Source organism: Dendrobates tinctorius, unplaced genomic scaffold, assembly GCF_039654945.1.
Source record: "Dendrobates tinctorius isolate UK_male_01 unplaced genomic scaffold, ASM3965494v1 ptg000041l, whole genome shotgun sequence".
Taxonomy (NCBI): domain Eukaryota; kingdom Metazoa; phylum Chordata; class Amphibia; order Anura; family Dendrobatidae; genus Dendrobates; species Dendrobates tinctorius.
This window is the reverse complement of record NW_027361709.1, coordinates 7,683,908-7,701,194: the sequence shown is the minus strand read 5'-3', so window position 1 is coordinate 7,701,194 and position 17,287 is coordinate 7,683,908. Positions and strand designations below refer to the sequence as shown.

The window sequence follows — 17,287 nt, the reverse complement described above, 5'->3', positions numbered from 1 at the left end:
CGCAGTTTTGCTGCGGTTTACAAACCACAGCATGTCAATTGTTTGGCGCAGAAATGCTGCAGTTTTACACCTCATCCATTATGAGGTGTAAAATCGCAGGGCAAAACCGCAGATAAGCTGCAGGACTTTTGTCCTGCAGATTTACCTGTGGTTTTCTCTGCAAAATCCGCACACCAAGAAAACTACGTGTGCACATACCCTAAGGGGTGCAGTTTTTAGAATGGTGACACTTTTGGGTATTTTCTACCATATAGACCCCTCAAAGTGGCTTCAAATGTGATGTGGTCCGTAAAAATAAAATGGTGTTGCAAAAATGAGAAATAGCTGGTCAACCCTTATAACTTCCTAACAAAAAAAATTTTGGTTCCAAAATTGTGCTGATGTAAAGTAAATATGTGGAAAATGTTACTTATCAAGTTTTTTGTGTGCCATAGCTCTGTGATTTAAGGGCATAAAAATTCAAAGTTGGAAAATTGCGAAATTTTCAAAATTTTCGCCAAATTTCCGTTTTTTTCACAAATAAACGCAAGTTATATGAATGAAATTTTACCACTAACATGAAGTACAATATGTCACGAGAAAACAATGTCAGAATCACCGGGATCCATAGAAGCGTTCCAGAGTTATGACCTCATAAAGGGACAGAGGTCAGAATTGTAAAAATTGGCCCGGTCATGAACGTGCAAACCACCCTTGGGGGGGTTAAGGGGTTAAATCCCAGATGAGTATGACAGAAAAAAAAAAAAATCAAAGGGTTTAATAACAGAATAATCCTGTAATGTGGCCCCATAACATTGCCAGCAGCTCTGTCGTACAATGCACTGGCCATACTCTTGTGGCCATGTGCACACGATGCAGATATCCAGCGGCTCCGCAGCGGATTTTACCGCACAGAAACGCTGCATATCCGCATTGTGATGTACAGTAACATGTTAGTCAATAGGAAAAAATAACGCTGTGCAGACACTGCGGATTTTTCCACGCGGTTTTCTTGTGGTTCAAAATATGCAGCATGTCACTTCTTTTGTGCGGTTTTCTACCTGCTCCATTCCGCAGGGGGAAAACAGCACAAAAACCACAAGAAAAAAGGAAGAAATCTGCAGGAAGAATGCAGGTCATTTGACCTGCGGATTTCTTCAATTCTGTGTGGAAAAATCCGCAGGGCTAAAAAGACTGTGTGCACTTAGCCTGTCTGCTTGAGCTGGAAACATTCTATTTTCTTGCTCTTTTTCTTAGTCAAAAGTGGATCCAAATATCATGAGAAAATCAGAAGATAAGATTATACTTCAAATCTGCATAAAAAATACTAAATGGGAAAATTTCGTAAAAACAACTTGCAACAGTCAAAAAGGTCACAGCAGCGTCTGTAGCGGTAAATCCTCAGCGTATAAAAAAAAAAAAAATGTACCAGCAACCTAGATGACCTTTTACAAAACTCACTGTGACCGTTCTCCACAGGTAAACTCGGATTTATAGCAGACATCCTGAAAGGGTTATATACACATACGGTGGATTTTAGTACGAGTTTAGCCCTACAGTAATGTCTGGCTGTAGCGCTAATATAAAATGCAAACTGCTGAGTATGATTGCAGCCTCATGGAACTGAACATGTGGGAGAATTTCCGTACGTTAGGCTCGGGTTCCCACGATCAGCTTCTGGTGTGGTTTTGATGCAGATTTTTGCTGTGTCAAAATCCCAGCGTCTAAGGCTGTGTGCACACGCTGCGGATTTTGCTGCGGTGTACAGTACCATGATTCCCTATGGGAATCAAAAACCGCAGTGCAGACGGTGCGGAATTTTCCGCGCGGATTATCTGCGGTTTTCAATCCGCAGAAAGAATTGACATGTCAGTTCTTTCTGCGGATTCTGCTGCGGTTTGCCATCTCCTCTATTGAGGAGATGAAAAACCGCAGGGCAAAACTGCAGAGCAATCCGCAGGTAAAACCGCAGGTCTTTTGACCTGCGGTTTCACCTGCGGATTTTACAAAATCCGCGCGGATGAATCCGCACCTAATCCGCAGCGTGTGCACACAGCCTTACAGGTCCAGCAAAGTGGCTGGGATATATAGGAATCTGCTGCCCGCTGCGCTTGTATTTTACTCCGTGTAGCCGACCTGCGGTGCGAGTTTCAAATCCGCAGCGTGTAAAGTTCTCGCGGTTTTCTGTGCTGATTATTTTCCCATAGACTTGCATTAGATGTGGACAATTTACAGGTAAAAAATGCATAAAAACCACAAGTAATCTGCTCCTAAATATGCGCATAGAGTTTTGTCACATAGCCGGAAGACGCACAAACAAAGCAGCTTTATTTCTACCCTGACGCGTGACAAGCCTCAATGATGAATGAAAAAAAAATACAAAAATGGCAATTTTCTGTGGCAGAAAAGGGGAGCCGAAGGGTTGTGATGGCAGCCATACTGGGGGACACCCAGCTTTCCTTGGAACAGGCGCTGTGAACATTGAGGACTTGTAGTGAGAGGGCTTTTTGCCTCCCTTTGTGCTTTCCCTTTCTCCTTTGGGCAGCAGGGCCTGGAAGGAAATGTGAGGGCGGCGGGGTGTGAGGTGCAGTGTTCGGGCTGTGTTCACACAGGACACGGCTTTGTTACATTGTGTCACTGGTATGAATGAAGCACGTGCTGTCGCAGGGTGATGAAGTCACCAGTGGGTGGCGCTGGGGAGCGCGGTATAAACTGGCGGCTCCCGGTGCTGCTTGGCCTCTTGTGTGGAAGGCGAAGGGCGGGCAGCATGGCGGACTACCTGATCAGCGGGGGCACCTCCTACGTCCCGGACGACGGTCTCACTGCCCAGCAGCTCTTTGGGGCAGGGGATGGGCTCACCTATAAGTAATTATGTGGGGCAGTGTCCTGGGGTGACCTCGCCAATGTCAGCGGCTGATTAGTGTGTCATCGTCCTGCCGGCCCCTGTGGTGGCACTACAACTCCCAGCATGTCCTGGCAGCCCCTGTGGTGGCACTATATCGCCCAGCATGTCCTGGCAGCCCCTGTGGTGGTACTATATCGCCCAGCATGTCCTGGCAGCCCCTGTGGTGGTACTATATCGCCCAGCATGTCGTGCCGGCCCCTGTGGCGGTACTATATCGCCCAGCATGTCCTGGCAGCCCCTGTGGTGGTACTATATCGCCCAGCATGTCCTGGCAGCCCCTGTGGTGGTACTATATCGCCCAGCATGTCGTGCCGGCCCCTGTGGTGGCACTATATCGCCCAGCATGTCCTGGCAGCCCCTGTGGTGGTACTATATTGCCCAGCATGTCCTGGCAGCCCCTGTGGTGGCACTATATCGCCCAGCATGTCGTGCCGGCCCCTGTGGCGGTACTATATCGCCCAGCATGTCCTGGCAGCCCCTGTGGTGGTACTATATCGCCCAGCATGTCCTGGCAGCCCCTGTGGTGGTACTATATCGCCCAGCATGTCCTGGCAGCCCCTGTGGTGGTACTATATCGCCCAGCATGTCGTGCCGGCCCCTGTGGTGGCACTATATCGCCCAGCATGTCCTGGCAGCCCCTGTGGTGGCACTATATCGCCCAGCATGTCCTGGCAGCCCCTGTGGTGGTACTATATCGCCCAGCATGTCCTGGCAGCCCCTGTGGTGGTACTATATCGCCCAGCATGTCCTGGCAGCCCCTGTGGTGGTACTATATCGCCCAGCATGTCCTGGCAGCCCCTGTGGTGGTACTATATCGCCCAGCATGTCGTGCCGGCCCCTGTGGCGGTACTGTATATCGCCCAGCATGTCGTGCCGGCCCCTGTGGCGGTACTATATCGCCCAGCATGTCGCGCCGGACCCTGTGGCGGTACTGTATATCGCCCAGCATGTCGCGCCGGCCCCTGTGGCGGTACTGTATATCGCCCAGCATGTCGTGCCAGCCCCTGTGGCGGTACTGTATATCGCCCAGCATGTCGCGCCGCCCCTGTGGCGGTATTTTATATCGCCCAGCATGTCGTGCCAGCCCCTGTGGCGGTATTTTATATCGCCCAGCATGTCCTGCCGGCCTCTGTGGTGGTACTACAATGCCCATAGTAGTATAGTGCCCTCACAAGTACTATAAAACCCAGCATGCCCTGCCAGACTCACTGATAATTATAGTACCCGTTATTCCCCCACAACCCCCTGTGTAGTGCTGTTATGCCCAGCATGATCTGTCCGCCTTTGTGGTAAGATGATGGGGCACATTATACCCTCGCAACCTCCCTATTAGTACTACAAGTCCCATCATGTCATGCCTCACTAAGTAATGCCCACAGTACCCTCCCAAACCTTGTAATCGTACAAGTCCCATCATGTTCTGGCAGCCTCTCTGGGAATGCACAAATGCCCCTCGAGCCTTCTGGTCGTGCTGTACCACCCACCCTTTGCCAGGACCTGGCATGACCACCTTGGTTCACGTGAAAAGCAGTATTGCTGGCAGTTCTGTAAGGTGTGCCATGCTGGGCCAGGTGCTATGCAGGATGCCCACATGCATGCCCCAGTAGATGTGAGGGCACTACAAGAACCAGCACACAGCCTCTTAATCCTTTCAAAGAAGTTTCTAGAAGTTTCCACAAGTACTGCCATTTTTGAAAACCACACAAGAGTGCCCCATCTGCCATGTCTGTGCCATCAGGTGACACAGAGCACCTGAGATGATACTGTGTGTTGTTTCTGCGGAGGTCAATGGCTGCTGACCATTCGGGGCCCAGTGACCATTCGGCCATCTCTCTAGCTTTTCCTCACATCTCCGTTTTTGTGGAGGGGTTATCTGTTTCAGGAGGGTGGCCTATTATTAGGGTGAAGCTGTGCGATGCAGAAATTGAGCGCCCTGTATTTGGGTGTTCACGTGCACTGTTACTCAGGATATTTTGTTTTATTTTCTATGGGGCCCTCACTGGCCCGGGCCCCTTCTATCAGTCGTCGTCCATCCTGTGTTTATCTCTGGAGCGTGAGGCCTTGCGTGTTTCGTGTCACCGTCCTGTCACACATTCTAAATATAATGTCCCAGTCAGTGTCCGTTGTTTTGTTTTTTTTCCCTGAGGGATATTGCCGCCGAGTTACAGGGCTGTTGCGGTAGTATGGCCAGCAAATTCTGCACTTATATTGTAATGTATCGTGAGGCGCAGGTCGGTCACCGTGGTGGTCACCATATATTCTGTACGGGGCCTACAGAATATTTTACCAAACGCCTCATTTAAAATGTGTCGTACAGTAAAACACATGGGTGAAGATTCGTACTAAGGCATCCAATCAGATTCTGTGTTCTTTTCCCAAAGTCGTATGTAAAAATATAAGCTGAGATCTGATTGGTTGCTATGTGCGTCACTGAAATCTAGTAGTAAATTTTCTGTGCTGCCCATAGCAACCAATCAGAACCCTGCTTACATTTATTAAATCATTCTGGAAAATTGAAAGCTGCGCTGTGACTGGTTGCTATGGGCAACAAAAACAGTAAGATGTATGTGCACACATTTAGACCCAGCTCTGATGATCATGCGCTAATATGGCCGCCATTACATATCCCTCAGAGATGATTCTTCTTCTTCCTAGATTTGTGACTGAAAACTTTCTGAATGATGTTGTGATGAGGGATGAACAGATTCACAGGTTTCTGGTCCAGTGGCAATATCTGTAATGTGTGGCCACCATACGAAAGTCCTGTGAGCCGCCTCCTACCTTACGGCATCCCTGATTAGTAGGCCGGCCACAATATCGTGGCTGCGTCATCCAGCAACAATGGCGTTGTGCCAGGTATTCCAGCACGGAGGTGGTGACTCGCAGGCCTCCGTACTGCGGCCGCTGCATTCTTAGCATTAAGCTTGCTGAGCTGCAGTACCACATGTAGCCTGTGAAATAGAGTGGCACTGTATCTATTGGAGATCAGCCATGTTTTCAGTCTTACACAGCCCATTTCAGGGCCCTCTCACACTGCCGTATATTCCCTCATGGAAGAGAATCGCGCTGAATACGTTAAAGGAACTCGACTCAGAGCTTAAGTGTCATCGGAGTGTGATCCGATTCTCTCATGCGGAGGTGTGGCGAAGGTGGAGAGCGCGCGTCGATGGCATCCGAGTGCAGTCCGATGTCTCGCACGCACCCATAGACTTATATGGGTGCGCGTGATCCGAATATTGGAGCCTGCTGGATCTGCATGAGAAAATAATCACCGCTCTGCCCCATAGTATAACATGGGGCCGAGCACTGTGTGACACAACATCAGGTAGCACTCAGCCGTGTTATACAGCAGTGTGAGCGAGCCGTGGAAGGGATCATCAATCTGGTCTAAACTCCAGGAATCTACACCTCAGCAAAGCTGGGTGACGTCCGAGGTCAAGTTGCAGCAGCGGCCATGTTAATTATCCAGACTATGTTTTTTTTGTTTGGGGCTATTCAGGTCTAGATAAACATGGCTGCTTTCTCCCAAAACAGCGCCACATTTGTGTACAGATTGAATCTGGTATTACAGCTCAGCCCAATCGCTTCTTTACATTGAGCTGCAGTATCTGACCTCTCCTGTACATCGCGGGGGGGGGGGGGGGGGGGTAGTAGCCATGTTCTTCTACCTCTGCACAACAAAAGAACTAGCTATTTTATCGCTGGCTAACGAATTAATAATTTTTATTTTTTCTTAACAGTGACTTTCTTATTCTTCCCGGGTACATAGACTTCACATCAGATCAAGTGGTGAGAAATGGTGCTAAATCAGAGCGTGAAAGACATGGGTATCTGACACCTTACAAATAGAGTGCAATTTATTACAAGTTTCTCTGCGTTATTTCTCTGGTTACTTTCCTGGAGAATGGGATCTGAACCAACTTTCTGCGTTTAGTGCTTCAAATCCTTAATGATTTGGTCTCTGCGTAAATTCTATCTTCCTGTAGCTGCCACTAGGGGGAGCACACTGCATTTTGGGTTATTAGAACGTTTAATAAAAGCTGTATAAGCCTCGGGCTACACGGTGACTTTGGCCACAGCAGCCATTGGGTGATCTAAGGTTGTCTGGTGCCACTGCTGCATTGTGGTGCTATAGAAGTTGAAGGGGTTGTAGTCAAGCACTTATGCAACTGTGAAAAGTCGCAAAAATTCTAGCAATCTGACTTATTTTCTTTTGTAGTGTAGGTGTCGCAATGTGAACCCGTTTATTTCTATAGGGCCACAATGTGGCAGCAGTGTCAAAGTCACCATATAGCCCTAGCCTAAATCTGTATGTAGTGAGCTGAAGGTAACTGTCTAAATCTGTAGGCAGTGAGCTCCCCCTAGTGGTGGCTATATAATTCTGTATGTAGTGACTCCCCTCCCAGTGGTGGCTGTATAATTCTGTATGTAGTGAGCTCCCCCTCTTGGTGGCTGTATAATTCTTTATGCAGTGAGCTTCTCTTATTGGTGGCTGTATAAGCCTGTATACAGTGAGCTCCCCCGAGTAATGAATGTACTAATCTGTATGCAGTGAGCTCCTCTAGTGGTGGCTGTATGAATCTGTATGCAGTGAGCTCTTCCCAGTGGTAGCTGTATAATTCTGTATGTAGTGAGCTTCCCTTATTGGTGGCTGTATAAGCCTGTATATAGTGAGCTCCCTCGAGTGATGGATGTACTAATCTGTATGCAATGAGCTCCCCCTAATGGTGGCTGTAGAAATCTGTATCCAGTGAGCTTCTCCTAGTGGTGGCTGTAGAAATCTGTATCCAGTGATCTCCCCCTAATGGTGGCTGTATAAATCTGTATCCAATGAGCTCCCCGTAGTGGTGGCTGTAGAAATCCCGATAATGTTCATTGGACTCTTTGTAAATGGAATCGATGGATTTGTTCCATCAAAATATTACTGTTTTTTGTTTCTTTTTTTTTTTTTTTGCCTTCAGGACCTCACCTCTGCCCTTACTAAGAAAATAACCCTGAAAGCTCCACTAGTTTCATCCCCAATGGATACTGTAACTGAAGCCAACATGGCGATCGCTATGGCAGTAAGAAAAACGTCACATTTTACTGATCTTAAATTTTTTTTTTTTTTTTTTTTTTTTATAATTTCTCTGAATGTAATATTATTTTCATGGTGTTTAGCTGACAGGCGGCATCGGTGTCATACATCACAACTGCACGCCTGAGTTCCAAGCTAATGAAGTTCGCAAAGTAAAAGTAAGCTCTACTTCAAGTATAGGTTTCCGCGAGGAATAAGGAATGACTCCATAATGAAATCTCTCTTCTCCCTCTTCAGAAGTACGAGCAAGGCTTCATCACGGATCCTGTGGTGCTGAGCCCCTCGCACCGGGTACGGGACGTGTTTGAGGCAAAGGCTCGTCACGGCTTCTGTGGGATTCCCATCACTGACAATGGAAAGATGGGGAGTAAACTGGTGGGAATCATATCATCCAGAGATATCGACTTCCTTAAATCTGAGGAGCACGACGTGCCCCTGAGTGAGGTGAGTGCTGGACACGGTGACTTGTTATATTAAGTGGTTGTGGGCACCTTGTATAATAATTATATATCTATTTTAATTAGATCATGACCAAACGAGAAGATCTCGTTGTTGCGCCGGCTGGTGTTACACTAAAAGAAGCAAACGGATTTCTTCAGAGAAGTAAAAAAGGTACGTGGACTAAAAGGGGTTAAACAGTCTTAAAAGTCTAAGTACTTTGCTCAATAAACAGTTCCCAGGTTGTGTGCGGTATAGCAGCTCGGCCCCATTCATTTTTTAGCACTTCAATATACCGGTCACAATCTGTGGGCGGGTGGAATGGTTTACGGATGAAAGAAGCTTTATTTTTCTAATCCTTTTAATATAATGGTCTTTGCATCAATTGTGATTGATGCTTCATTTCAGGCAAATTGCCGATCGTTAATCAGAACGATGAGCTTGTGGCCATCATTGCACGGACAGACTTGAAAAAGAACAGGGATTACCCTCTGGCTTCCAAGGATTCCAAGAAGCAGCTGCTCTGTGGCGCGGCCATAGGGACCCACGAGGATGATAAATATCGCCTAGATCTTCTTGTGCAGTCTGGAGTAGACGCTGTGGTCTTGGTGAGCGGGTTTTTGTTTTTTGAGGCTTCATTGTTTTGTTTTTTTTTTGTTTTTTTATTACTACTGTAGTTTTTTCTTTGAATTTTAGGATTCTTCTCAAGGAAATTCCATATTTCAGATCAATATGATCAAATACATAAAAGAGAAGTTTCCAGAAATCCAGGTGATCGCTGGAAATGGTAACTGTTTTTTTTTTTTTTTTTTTTTTTTTTCACTTTTGCGGTGTATATATCTAAAGCCTGATTAGGTAGCTCATTTTACAGGGAGAAGTAATCTTTAAAATTATCCAAGATGCCCAAAAAAATGAGTGCCCCTTCCCAGCTTTCTCCTATATAGCAGAGCCAACGGTTTTTGTATAGCCACGTGACTTTTCACTCCCTTTCCGGGTTCTTGATGGATAGTGACCTCACTTGATGGGTCCCGTCCAGCACTTGGAGTGTGCCAGGCGGTTTTTGCCAATACGGTAACGTATAAATGATGCTGCAAATTTGCACATAAGATGTGGCAGGTAAATCCTTTCTGCACAGTCTAGTCTCTGCATGTCTGGTGAATCCTCCTGTGTGATGTGAATTTGGGAAGTGCCCCTGGAGAAAGCCACTAAACCCCCCTCACCCCACCTACTTCCTCTGTAAATCAGTGTGGACGTTAGACTTTTCTGGGTCGCTGGAATGTGTCTTATATAAATAGCCAGTGACCCGTCCAGTAAGCCGACACGCGGAATTTGGCGCTAAAGCTGTTTGACAGTCAGTGACAAGTGTCTGTCCCATAGCGCCAGCTCAGAGCTATCTTTATATCCCCCTTTCCTAATACTCTCCTTTTTAATTCACATGCAAAGAAGAAAATAAAAAGTAGTCACTGCAGTTAGAGACCCCACCAAACACTGTGCAATAGAAATCTGCCCCCTTATGGCAGAGCATGGAAGTAATTTTAGTGTTCTCTCCTATTTCCAGTGGTCACCGCCGCTCAGGCCAAGAACTTGATTGATGCCGGTGCTGATGCATTGAGGGTGGGAATGGGAAGCGGATCGATTTGCATTACACAGGAAGGTAAAAAAATCCTGCTGAAATGTGTGCATCTCTGAAAATCCTCTTGTGTACGTATTATTCGCCGTGGGCAGAGGGGTTTGATGGGCTTTTGAGAAAAAAGGGTAGATGACAATATGAGTGAAGATCAGTTCCACATCTCGTGCTTCCATGGATTCTGCATACATATAAAGTGTTATTCACGATTCCTAAATTTTCAGGTGGTATCCTACTGCACCTAACAAATTTAGATTATGTATAATTGCGTGATGTTTTTGTGTGTAGTGTTTTTTTTTTTTTCTCCCCTCTTCACATGTAATGACACTTAGTGGCAAAGGCATTTCACAGAAGGGACTGCATGAGATTGTCAATCTCACAGCCAGATAAAATGTGTAGAGAATAGATGCAGACTGGTGAGGAGGCCTTATATGGAGAGGGCTTGTGATGTCACAGTGAGGTAGCTGGTATATATGGTGAGGGCTTGTGATGTCAGTGAGGTAGCTGGTATATATGGTGAGGGCTAGTGGGGTCACTTCGCCTTCTCACTGTTACATCATTAGGCTCTCCAGATGTTCCCTCCTTCCTTGAATGTCACCAACCCTCGCCATATAAATCCCCCTCCTCACTGTGACATCTGTAGTCCTTCCTAAATATTCCCTCCTTCCTTTAACGTTACTAGCCTTCACCATATATTCCGCCTGGTCAGTGCTGGGCAGGGAATGTCTGGGGATGACTAGTGATGTCACCGTAAGCGAGGCTGGTGTGATGTCACTCTTTTTTTACCCCCAATGCATCCCTTTGATGGGGGGTGGGGGGGCTGGCCAGGTTTATTGATGAGTCTTCAGGAAGTAAATGAGATTATTACAGAAAAATAGCTAAAAAAAAAAAATTGACCATAGACTAGCGCTTGTTTTTTGTTTTATGCATGACTGTCTCCTCATGGGACTGCGCGTTTTTGCTTTTGTACTGGATGAAACTGTTAGGCTGTGTGCCCACGATGCGAATTATTTTTTTTTTTTTTTTTTTTTTTTTTTTTCCGTGATTTTCGGCGCGAAAACGTTTAAAAATCTTGTACATGACGCACCCCATGCATTCCTATGGCATTCCGCACATGCTGTGCTAATGCTGCGCTTTTTTCCGCGGCGGAAACACATCGTGGAAAAAATCGAAGCATGATCATTCTTTTGTGTGGAATCGCAAAGAATTGCCGCGATTCCGCACCCATAGGAATGCATGAGAATCGCTTACTTCCCGCATGTGGCTATGCCCACCATGCGGGAAGTTAAGCGTCTCATGTGCGGTTGGTACCCACGGTGTGGAGGAGAAGAGACTGTGCTCCAGGCCCTGGGTACCATACCCCTGTAAAAAAAAAGAATAAAAAATAAAAAAAATCGGGGTATATTTACCTTCTGACGTCCCGCGCTGCATTCCCGGCCTAAGCGTTCCCAGTAATGCCTTGCGGCAAGGTCCTGTGATGACGTGGTCTCGCGAGATCGCTATAGTAACGCGAGACCAACGTCATCACAGGTCTCGCAAGGCATTACTGGGAACGTTGAGGCCCGGGATGGCAGCGCGGGACGTCGGAAGGTAAATATACCCCGATTTATTTTTTTTTAATTTATTTATTTTTTTTTAACATTTTATCTTTTACTATTGATGCCGCATAGGCAGCCTCAATAGTATGTTTGACGAGTGTGACCAACCTGTCAACCACTTTCCAAGCAATGCTTCAAATCGCCTGGAAAGTGCTTGAGAAAATCGCGGTAAAATCGCGTGGAAAAATCCGCGCGATTTCTGGGAAGAAGTACGGTTTTCAGTGTGCGTTTTAACACGCAACGTGGGCACATAGCCTTACTGTGTCTGAATGTGACACCTGCCGTGCCAAACTGTTAAGGGGGAGGATGGGGACAAATGTTGCTGTGCTGCCGCCTCCCGGCCTCTGCCGCTGAATGAATTCACTTTATTTATCTTCTCTATCTAGCTGCTCCATCGATTCCTCCAGACCTAAACTCTCACAGCCCCAAATGCCCCTCTAGTGTGACAGGCTCCTATAGTAAGTCACAGGTTTGTCTGGCCTGAGCCCGAGGCAGCGTCCTGCTCGACTGATTGCTAGTTGTAGATGCACTTGGGGTTTTGTGGCTTTGGGGGACTAGATGAATGTTTTGAGGGTGGATATTTTTTGGAGAAAGCAGGGTTCATAATATTTTATAGGTAATTATTATTCTACATAATGCCTAATTATGAAGGGGGGGAAATTGTACCCCAGTTTCCTTAAATATCTGTTTGTGTTGCTTCCTTCTCAATTCTCTGCTTTGAAGGGGTTCTCTATCAAAAAGGCATGATCACTCCCAAGCTGCTTGTCCCCCTTTTCTGTTCTGTCGATATGCCCCAAAGTTAGGTCCTTTTTAGGATGTAAACTGTCCTCAGTGCATAGTTACAGTGTGCACCATTAACACATTTTATCACTGACCTCCCACTGGGGACAGTTTACATGCTAAAAAGGACGTGACTGGTTCCCTTTAAATAACTTGTTTGCTTGGTTACAATGTCTGTCACTAGTAACAAGTCTGTTTTCAGGTTGCTCAAGTATTTAGCTTGGAGCATATATCCACCTTGAAACCATTTGTAAAAGCAGATGAGTAACTCTTGGAAATGTAGCATTATACAGCAGAGCTGCACTCAGTTCTTGGAACACAAATATTGAAAACAGACTGGAGTAATATAATATAGATGCACTAAGACCTAAACTCAGCTGCTGTAATGTAGATCATCCTGCTAAGTGCTGCATGTACACAGTGAGTGCAGCTCTGGGGTATAATACAGGATCAGTAATGTAATGTATGTACACAGTGACTGCACCAGCAGAATAGTGAGTGCAGCTCTGGAGTGTAATACAGGATGTAACTCAGGATCAGTAATGTAATATATGTACACAGTGACTGCACCAGTAGAATAGCGAGTGCAGCTCTGGGGTATAATACAGGGTGTAACTCAGGATCAGTAATGTATGTACACAGTGACTGCACCAGCAGAATAGTGAGTGCAGCTCTGGAGTGTAATACAGGATGTAACTCAGGATCAGTAATGTAATATATGTACACAGTGACTGCACCAGTAGAATAGCGAGTGCAGCTCTGGGGTATAATACAGGGTGTAACTCAGGATCAGTAATGTATGTACACAGTGACTGCACCAGCAGAATAGTGAGTGCAGCTCTGGAGTGTAATACAGGATGTAACTCAGGATCAGTAATGTAATATATGTACACAGTGACTGCACCAGTAGAATAGTGAGTGCAGCCCTGGTGTATAATACAGGATGTAACTCAGGATCAGTAATGTAATATATGTACACAGTGACTGCACCAGCAGAACAGTGAGTGCAGCTCTGGGGTATAATACAGTATGTATCTCCGGATCAGTAATGTATGTACACAGTGACTGCACCAGCAGAATAGTGAGTGCAGCTCTGGAGTATAATACAGGATGTAACTCAGGATCAGTAATGTAATGTATGTACACAGTGACTGCACCAGCAGAATAGTGAGTGCAGCTCTGGAGTATAATACAGGATGTAACTCAGGATCAGTAATGTAATGTATGTACACAGTGACTGCACCAGCAGAATAGTGAGTGCAGCTCTGGAGGATAATACAGGATGTAACTCGGGATCAGTAAATTTAATTTATTTACAAAGTGGCTCAACTTTAAAATGTAAAATTGGATACATGTTCTTTGGGGCAGGAGGCTTGGCAGTGCTCAGTCCTTTCCTTTCTTTAATTCATACCCTTCTCTGCGCTGTTTATATTCCTCCCTTCATTGATGAAATCAGGAGGAAGATGACGAGTAAGAAGGAATCCAGTCTGCTTATCACACCTCTGAACCCTGCTTTTTGGGAAGTTGTTTGCACCTACTACTTTCCTGGCATTAGGGCTCGGGATGTCGTACATATGACATGTAATATCCCCCCAGCAGCTGTTGTCAGTGAGATGGAACGAGGGAGGGGACTATCCAGTGATGTCAGTAAGACCTCGTGGTATTTTATAGAACGTGAGACCATCCTTGCGTCACCTGAATAACAGGACATGAATCTCTGCCTTGTGTTAGGAGGGTTTGCATTTACAGGCGCACGAAAATCCCAGAAAACTGTCATCCTTCGCTGCACCTGGATTACTAATCTTGCATGTTTTCATGTCTCCTCATTCTAACACAATGCTGGCCATTAGTTTTGTCCTGGATCATGGCATCAAAAAGTATTGTATGCAAAAATGCCTATTCTCCTCCAACAACCCCAGAATTATAAATGCCAGGCATTGTATTCCCATCTCTTACTGCTAGGATATAGCAGCACCTTGATTGGTGGGGGGGGGGGGGGGGGTCGACATCTGGGACACATCGCACCTGAGAGTGAGGCCACCGTCACACATCAGAGTCCACGTACAGTCTATTGTCCACTGCACGGGTACGGACTGATAATGAATCTCCTGACCCCAAATCAACAGCCTTATGGGCATACGTGAGGCTGTGGAGTTCAGGGCTGGAGATTCGTGGTCGGTGCGTCAATCGCAGTGCCTATTCGGGTACGGCACTGGTCACGGGTCAATAGCCCTATAAGCCAGCTTCACTCCCCCGTGCTTCACGGTATAAGGAGGTCTGTGGTGCCCCGCTTCTGATTTTGAAAACTGCTTTGGGGAGAAAAAACAGAATCCACTTTAAAGAGGTGACATGTATTCTATCAGGAGCCACTTCAGAACTAGGAACTGGGCACTAGCCAATCAAAAAACTGCAAAAAACCTCTACGGGAAACAAGACTTGTGCCAAAAAGGAGCGTTTCCAGAAGCTGTTTCCACTAGAGAACTCGTTTTGCCTGCTTAAATAAAAAAAAAAAAACATGCAAACCTCATCAAGCAGCACTTGGACCACTACCATGGTCCGGCATCCACTCTGGTATTCTGGAGCATCTGGACCAGAGCGCCTCTTGTGATTACTTGGCCCCTATGATGTCTCTGCCCGCCCAGCTACCAAAGTGGCTGCCGGAGTGGAAATAGTTTTCTCATATTGAACTCCCATCAACCATAGTGGTGGCCGGTGCTAGCGATATGCGATCTCTGAGATGAGAAGACCCCTTTAAAGGCAGTCTGTCAGCCTAAACTGACTGTATAGACTAAGCACACAGCCTTGTAGGGGATAAAGTCCCCTTAAAAATCGCACCTTTTATTACAGGGTCTACAGAACAGGCAGCTATAGGAAGATTAACCATATATGCAAATCAAGATGCCTGTGCACCCGGGGCGTGGCCAAGAGGCTCAATGCTCTGTCGTCCCACCCACTGGTGTAGCATGTTCCCAGCTCCCTTACTGGTGATTTCTGGCGCAGACTTGCCTGGAGCCAGTGCTGTCAGGGACCTACAGAACAAGTTGGGGAATGGTGCACGCTGCCTCTTGTCCTCACCAAAGGGGCACTGAGCAGCCCAATTAGTCTGTGATATTTATGGAGGGGATATGTCCGATCAGGTTATGTGCTGAGTTTCTCCTGCTCGTTTGGGTCGAGGTTTGGGGGTGGCTCGGCATAGGTACTATATAGACCCCCTTCTTGCTTTGAAGCCAAAGGTAAAACCCCCTCGGCCTCAGAATATTCCTCCAATGGCAGTCAGACCCCTGCTTGGATAAGTCACTGCTGTAATTGTAAAGAATCCTTCCTATTCTCCTGCTGATACATTTTGTGTTGTTACTGCAGTTCTGGCGTGTGGGAGACCACAGGCCACGGCCGTGTACAAAGTTTCTGAATATGCCAGAAGGTTCGGGGTGCCTGTCATTGCAGACGGTGGGATTCAGACGGTTGGACACATTGCAAAGGCTCTGGCCCTTGGGGCATCCACAGGTAAATGGTCGTCTACATGGCACTTTATTGGGATCAGTAAGTCTATGCAAATTACCTGCTGGCAAACATTACCCCCTTTTAATGTGTGTATTGAAGGGCTGTCCAGGAATGGAAAAACGTTGCTGCTTTTTTTCAGAAATTGCACCACCCCTGACCGAGGCTTGTGTATAGGATTGCGGCTCTGCTCCATTCACCTGGATGGGAGCCGCTGTTCAGTAAAGAAAGCAGCCAAATTTTATCATATTTGATATCCCCTTAAACTTGCCACAATTGAAGCTGATTATTTTTCTACAGTCGTCCTTAATTTCTGGGCAAATCATATCGAACACAGCCTGTAGGACAGGTCACTAACCAGCCATGTGCCAGAAACTGCGCCCATTATATCTCTTGCCAAGAAGCGTTTAGACCTGACAACCACTTGTAATCCAGACTTGTGCTTATAGTTGTCACTCCTCTTCCCACACAATACTTGTCGGCTGATATCGGCAGTGGGTGGTGATGGGCCTGTGCTCTCCTTCCACAATGGATCTGTATCCGGAGATATGTTGGGAGGTGATGATTTTTGTGCCTTTCCAGGACTATAATCGGCTTCTGTTTAAAATCCATTTGCAGTGATGATGGGGTCACTCTTGGCCGCAACTACAGAAGCCCCGGGTGAATATTTCTTCTCGGATGGTATACGGCTAAAGAAATACCGCGGTATGGGCTCACTGGACGCCATGGATAAGAACGTGAGCAGCCAGAAGAGATATTTCAGGTGACTTTAGTGTCCGATCTCTATTTTTGTGATTGCATTACAGTGTTCTGGATCTCACAGATGCTTCTTATTTCAGTGAGGCGGATAAGATTAAGGTGGCCCAAGGTGTATCTGGCGCTGTACAGGACAAAGGATCCATTCACAAGTTTATCCCATACTTGATTGCTGGAATCCAGCACTCCTGCCAGGATATAGGAGCCAAGAGCTTAACGCTTGTCAGGTCAGTGATCGGCTGCGTATGACGTCCTGTACCTACGTTACATCCAAGGGTATGAGCGCACGACATCTCTAGATGTGAGCAAACCTGCCGAGATTTTTAAAGAGGAAGACTTTAGGAAGTGCTGACTTTTTTTTTTACACATGGGCACTTCATCATTTTTGACCACCGGTGGTATTCTTGAGTATTTTTATCCGTCTCTTTATTGGCAACATCTATCAACCATGAAGAAATGGCTAGCAATATTTCAAGCATAAATTCTGGCAAACTGCTCGAGATGCTCGGCGTCTCATGTGCCTTTCTAATGACTAGTAAAGGATAGAGCATCTTCATAGCTGAAAACACCTTAAGAACTTGGCATCTTTGGATACCTGAAATGCTAAGACGCTGAAAAGACTGGAACAT

General features: G+C 46.4%; 1 protein-coding gene across 1 annotated transcript in view; it reads left to right on the top strand.

Moving 5' to 3' along the window:
- The first annotated feature begins 2,677 nt into the window (after window positions 1-2,677).
- Window positions 2,678-17,287, top strand: part of IMPDH2 (inosine monophosphate dehydrogenase 2) — a 25,085-nt gene continuing 10,475 nt past the window's right edge. Inside the window, exons 1-12 of the mRNA XM_073575099.1 lie at window positions 2,678-2,844; window positions 6,625-6,673; window positions 7,846-7,947; window positions 8,045-8,119; window positions 8,199-8,405; window positions 8,486-8,573; window positions 8,808-9,007; window positions 9,096-9,186; window positions 9,958-10,053; window positions 15,765-15,908; window positions 16,521-16,665; window positions 16,742-16,885. Of these exons, the coding sequence (XP_073431200.1) occupies window positions 2,747-2,844; window positions 6,625-6,673; window positions 7,846-7,947; window positions 8,045-8,119; window positions 8,199-8,405; window positions 8,486-8,573; window positions 8,808-9,007; window positions 9,096-9,186; window positions 9,958-10,053; window positions 15,765-15,908; window positions 16,521-16,665; window positions 16,742-16,885 (1,439 nt within the window). The 5' untranslated portion in view covers window positions 2,678-2,746. The remainder of the gene's footprint in view (window positions 2,845-6,624; window positions 6,674-7,845; window positions 7,948-8,044; window positions 8,120-8,198; window positions 8,406-8,485; window positions 8,574-8,807; window positions 9,008-9,095; window positions 9,187-9,957; window positions 10,054-15,764; window positions 15,909-16,520; window positions 16,666-16,741; window positions 16,886-17,287) is intronic.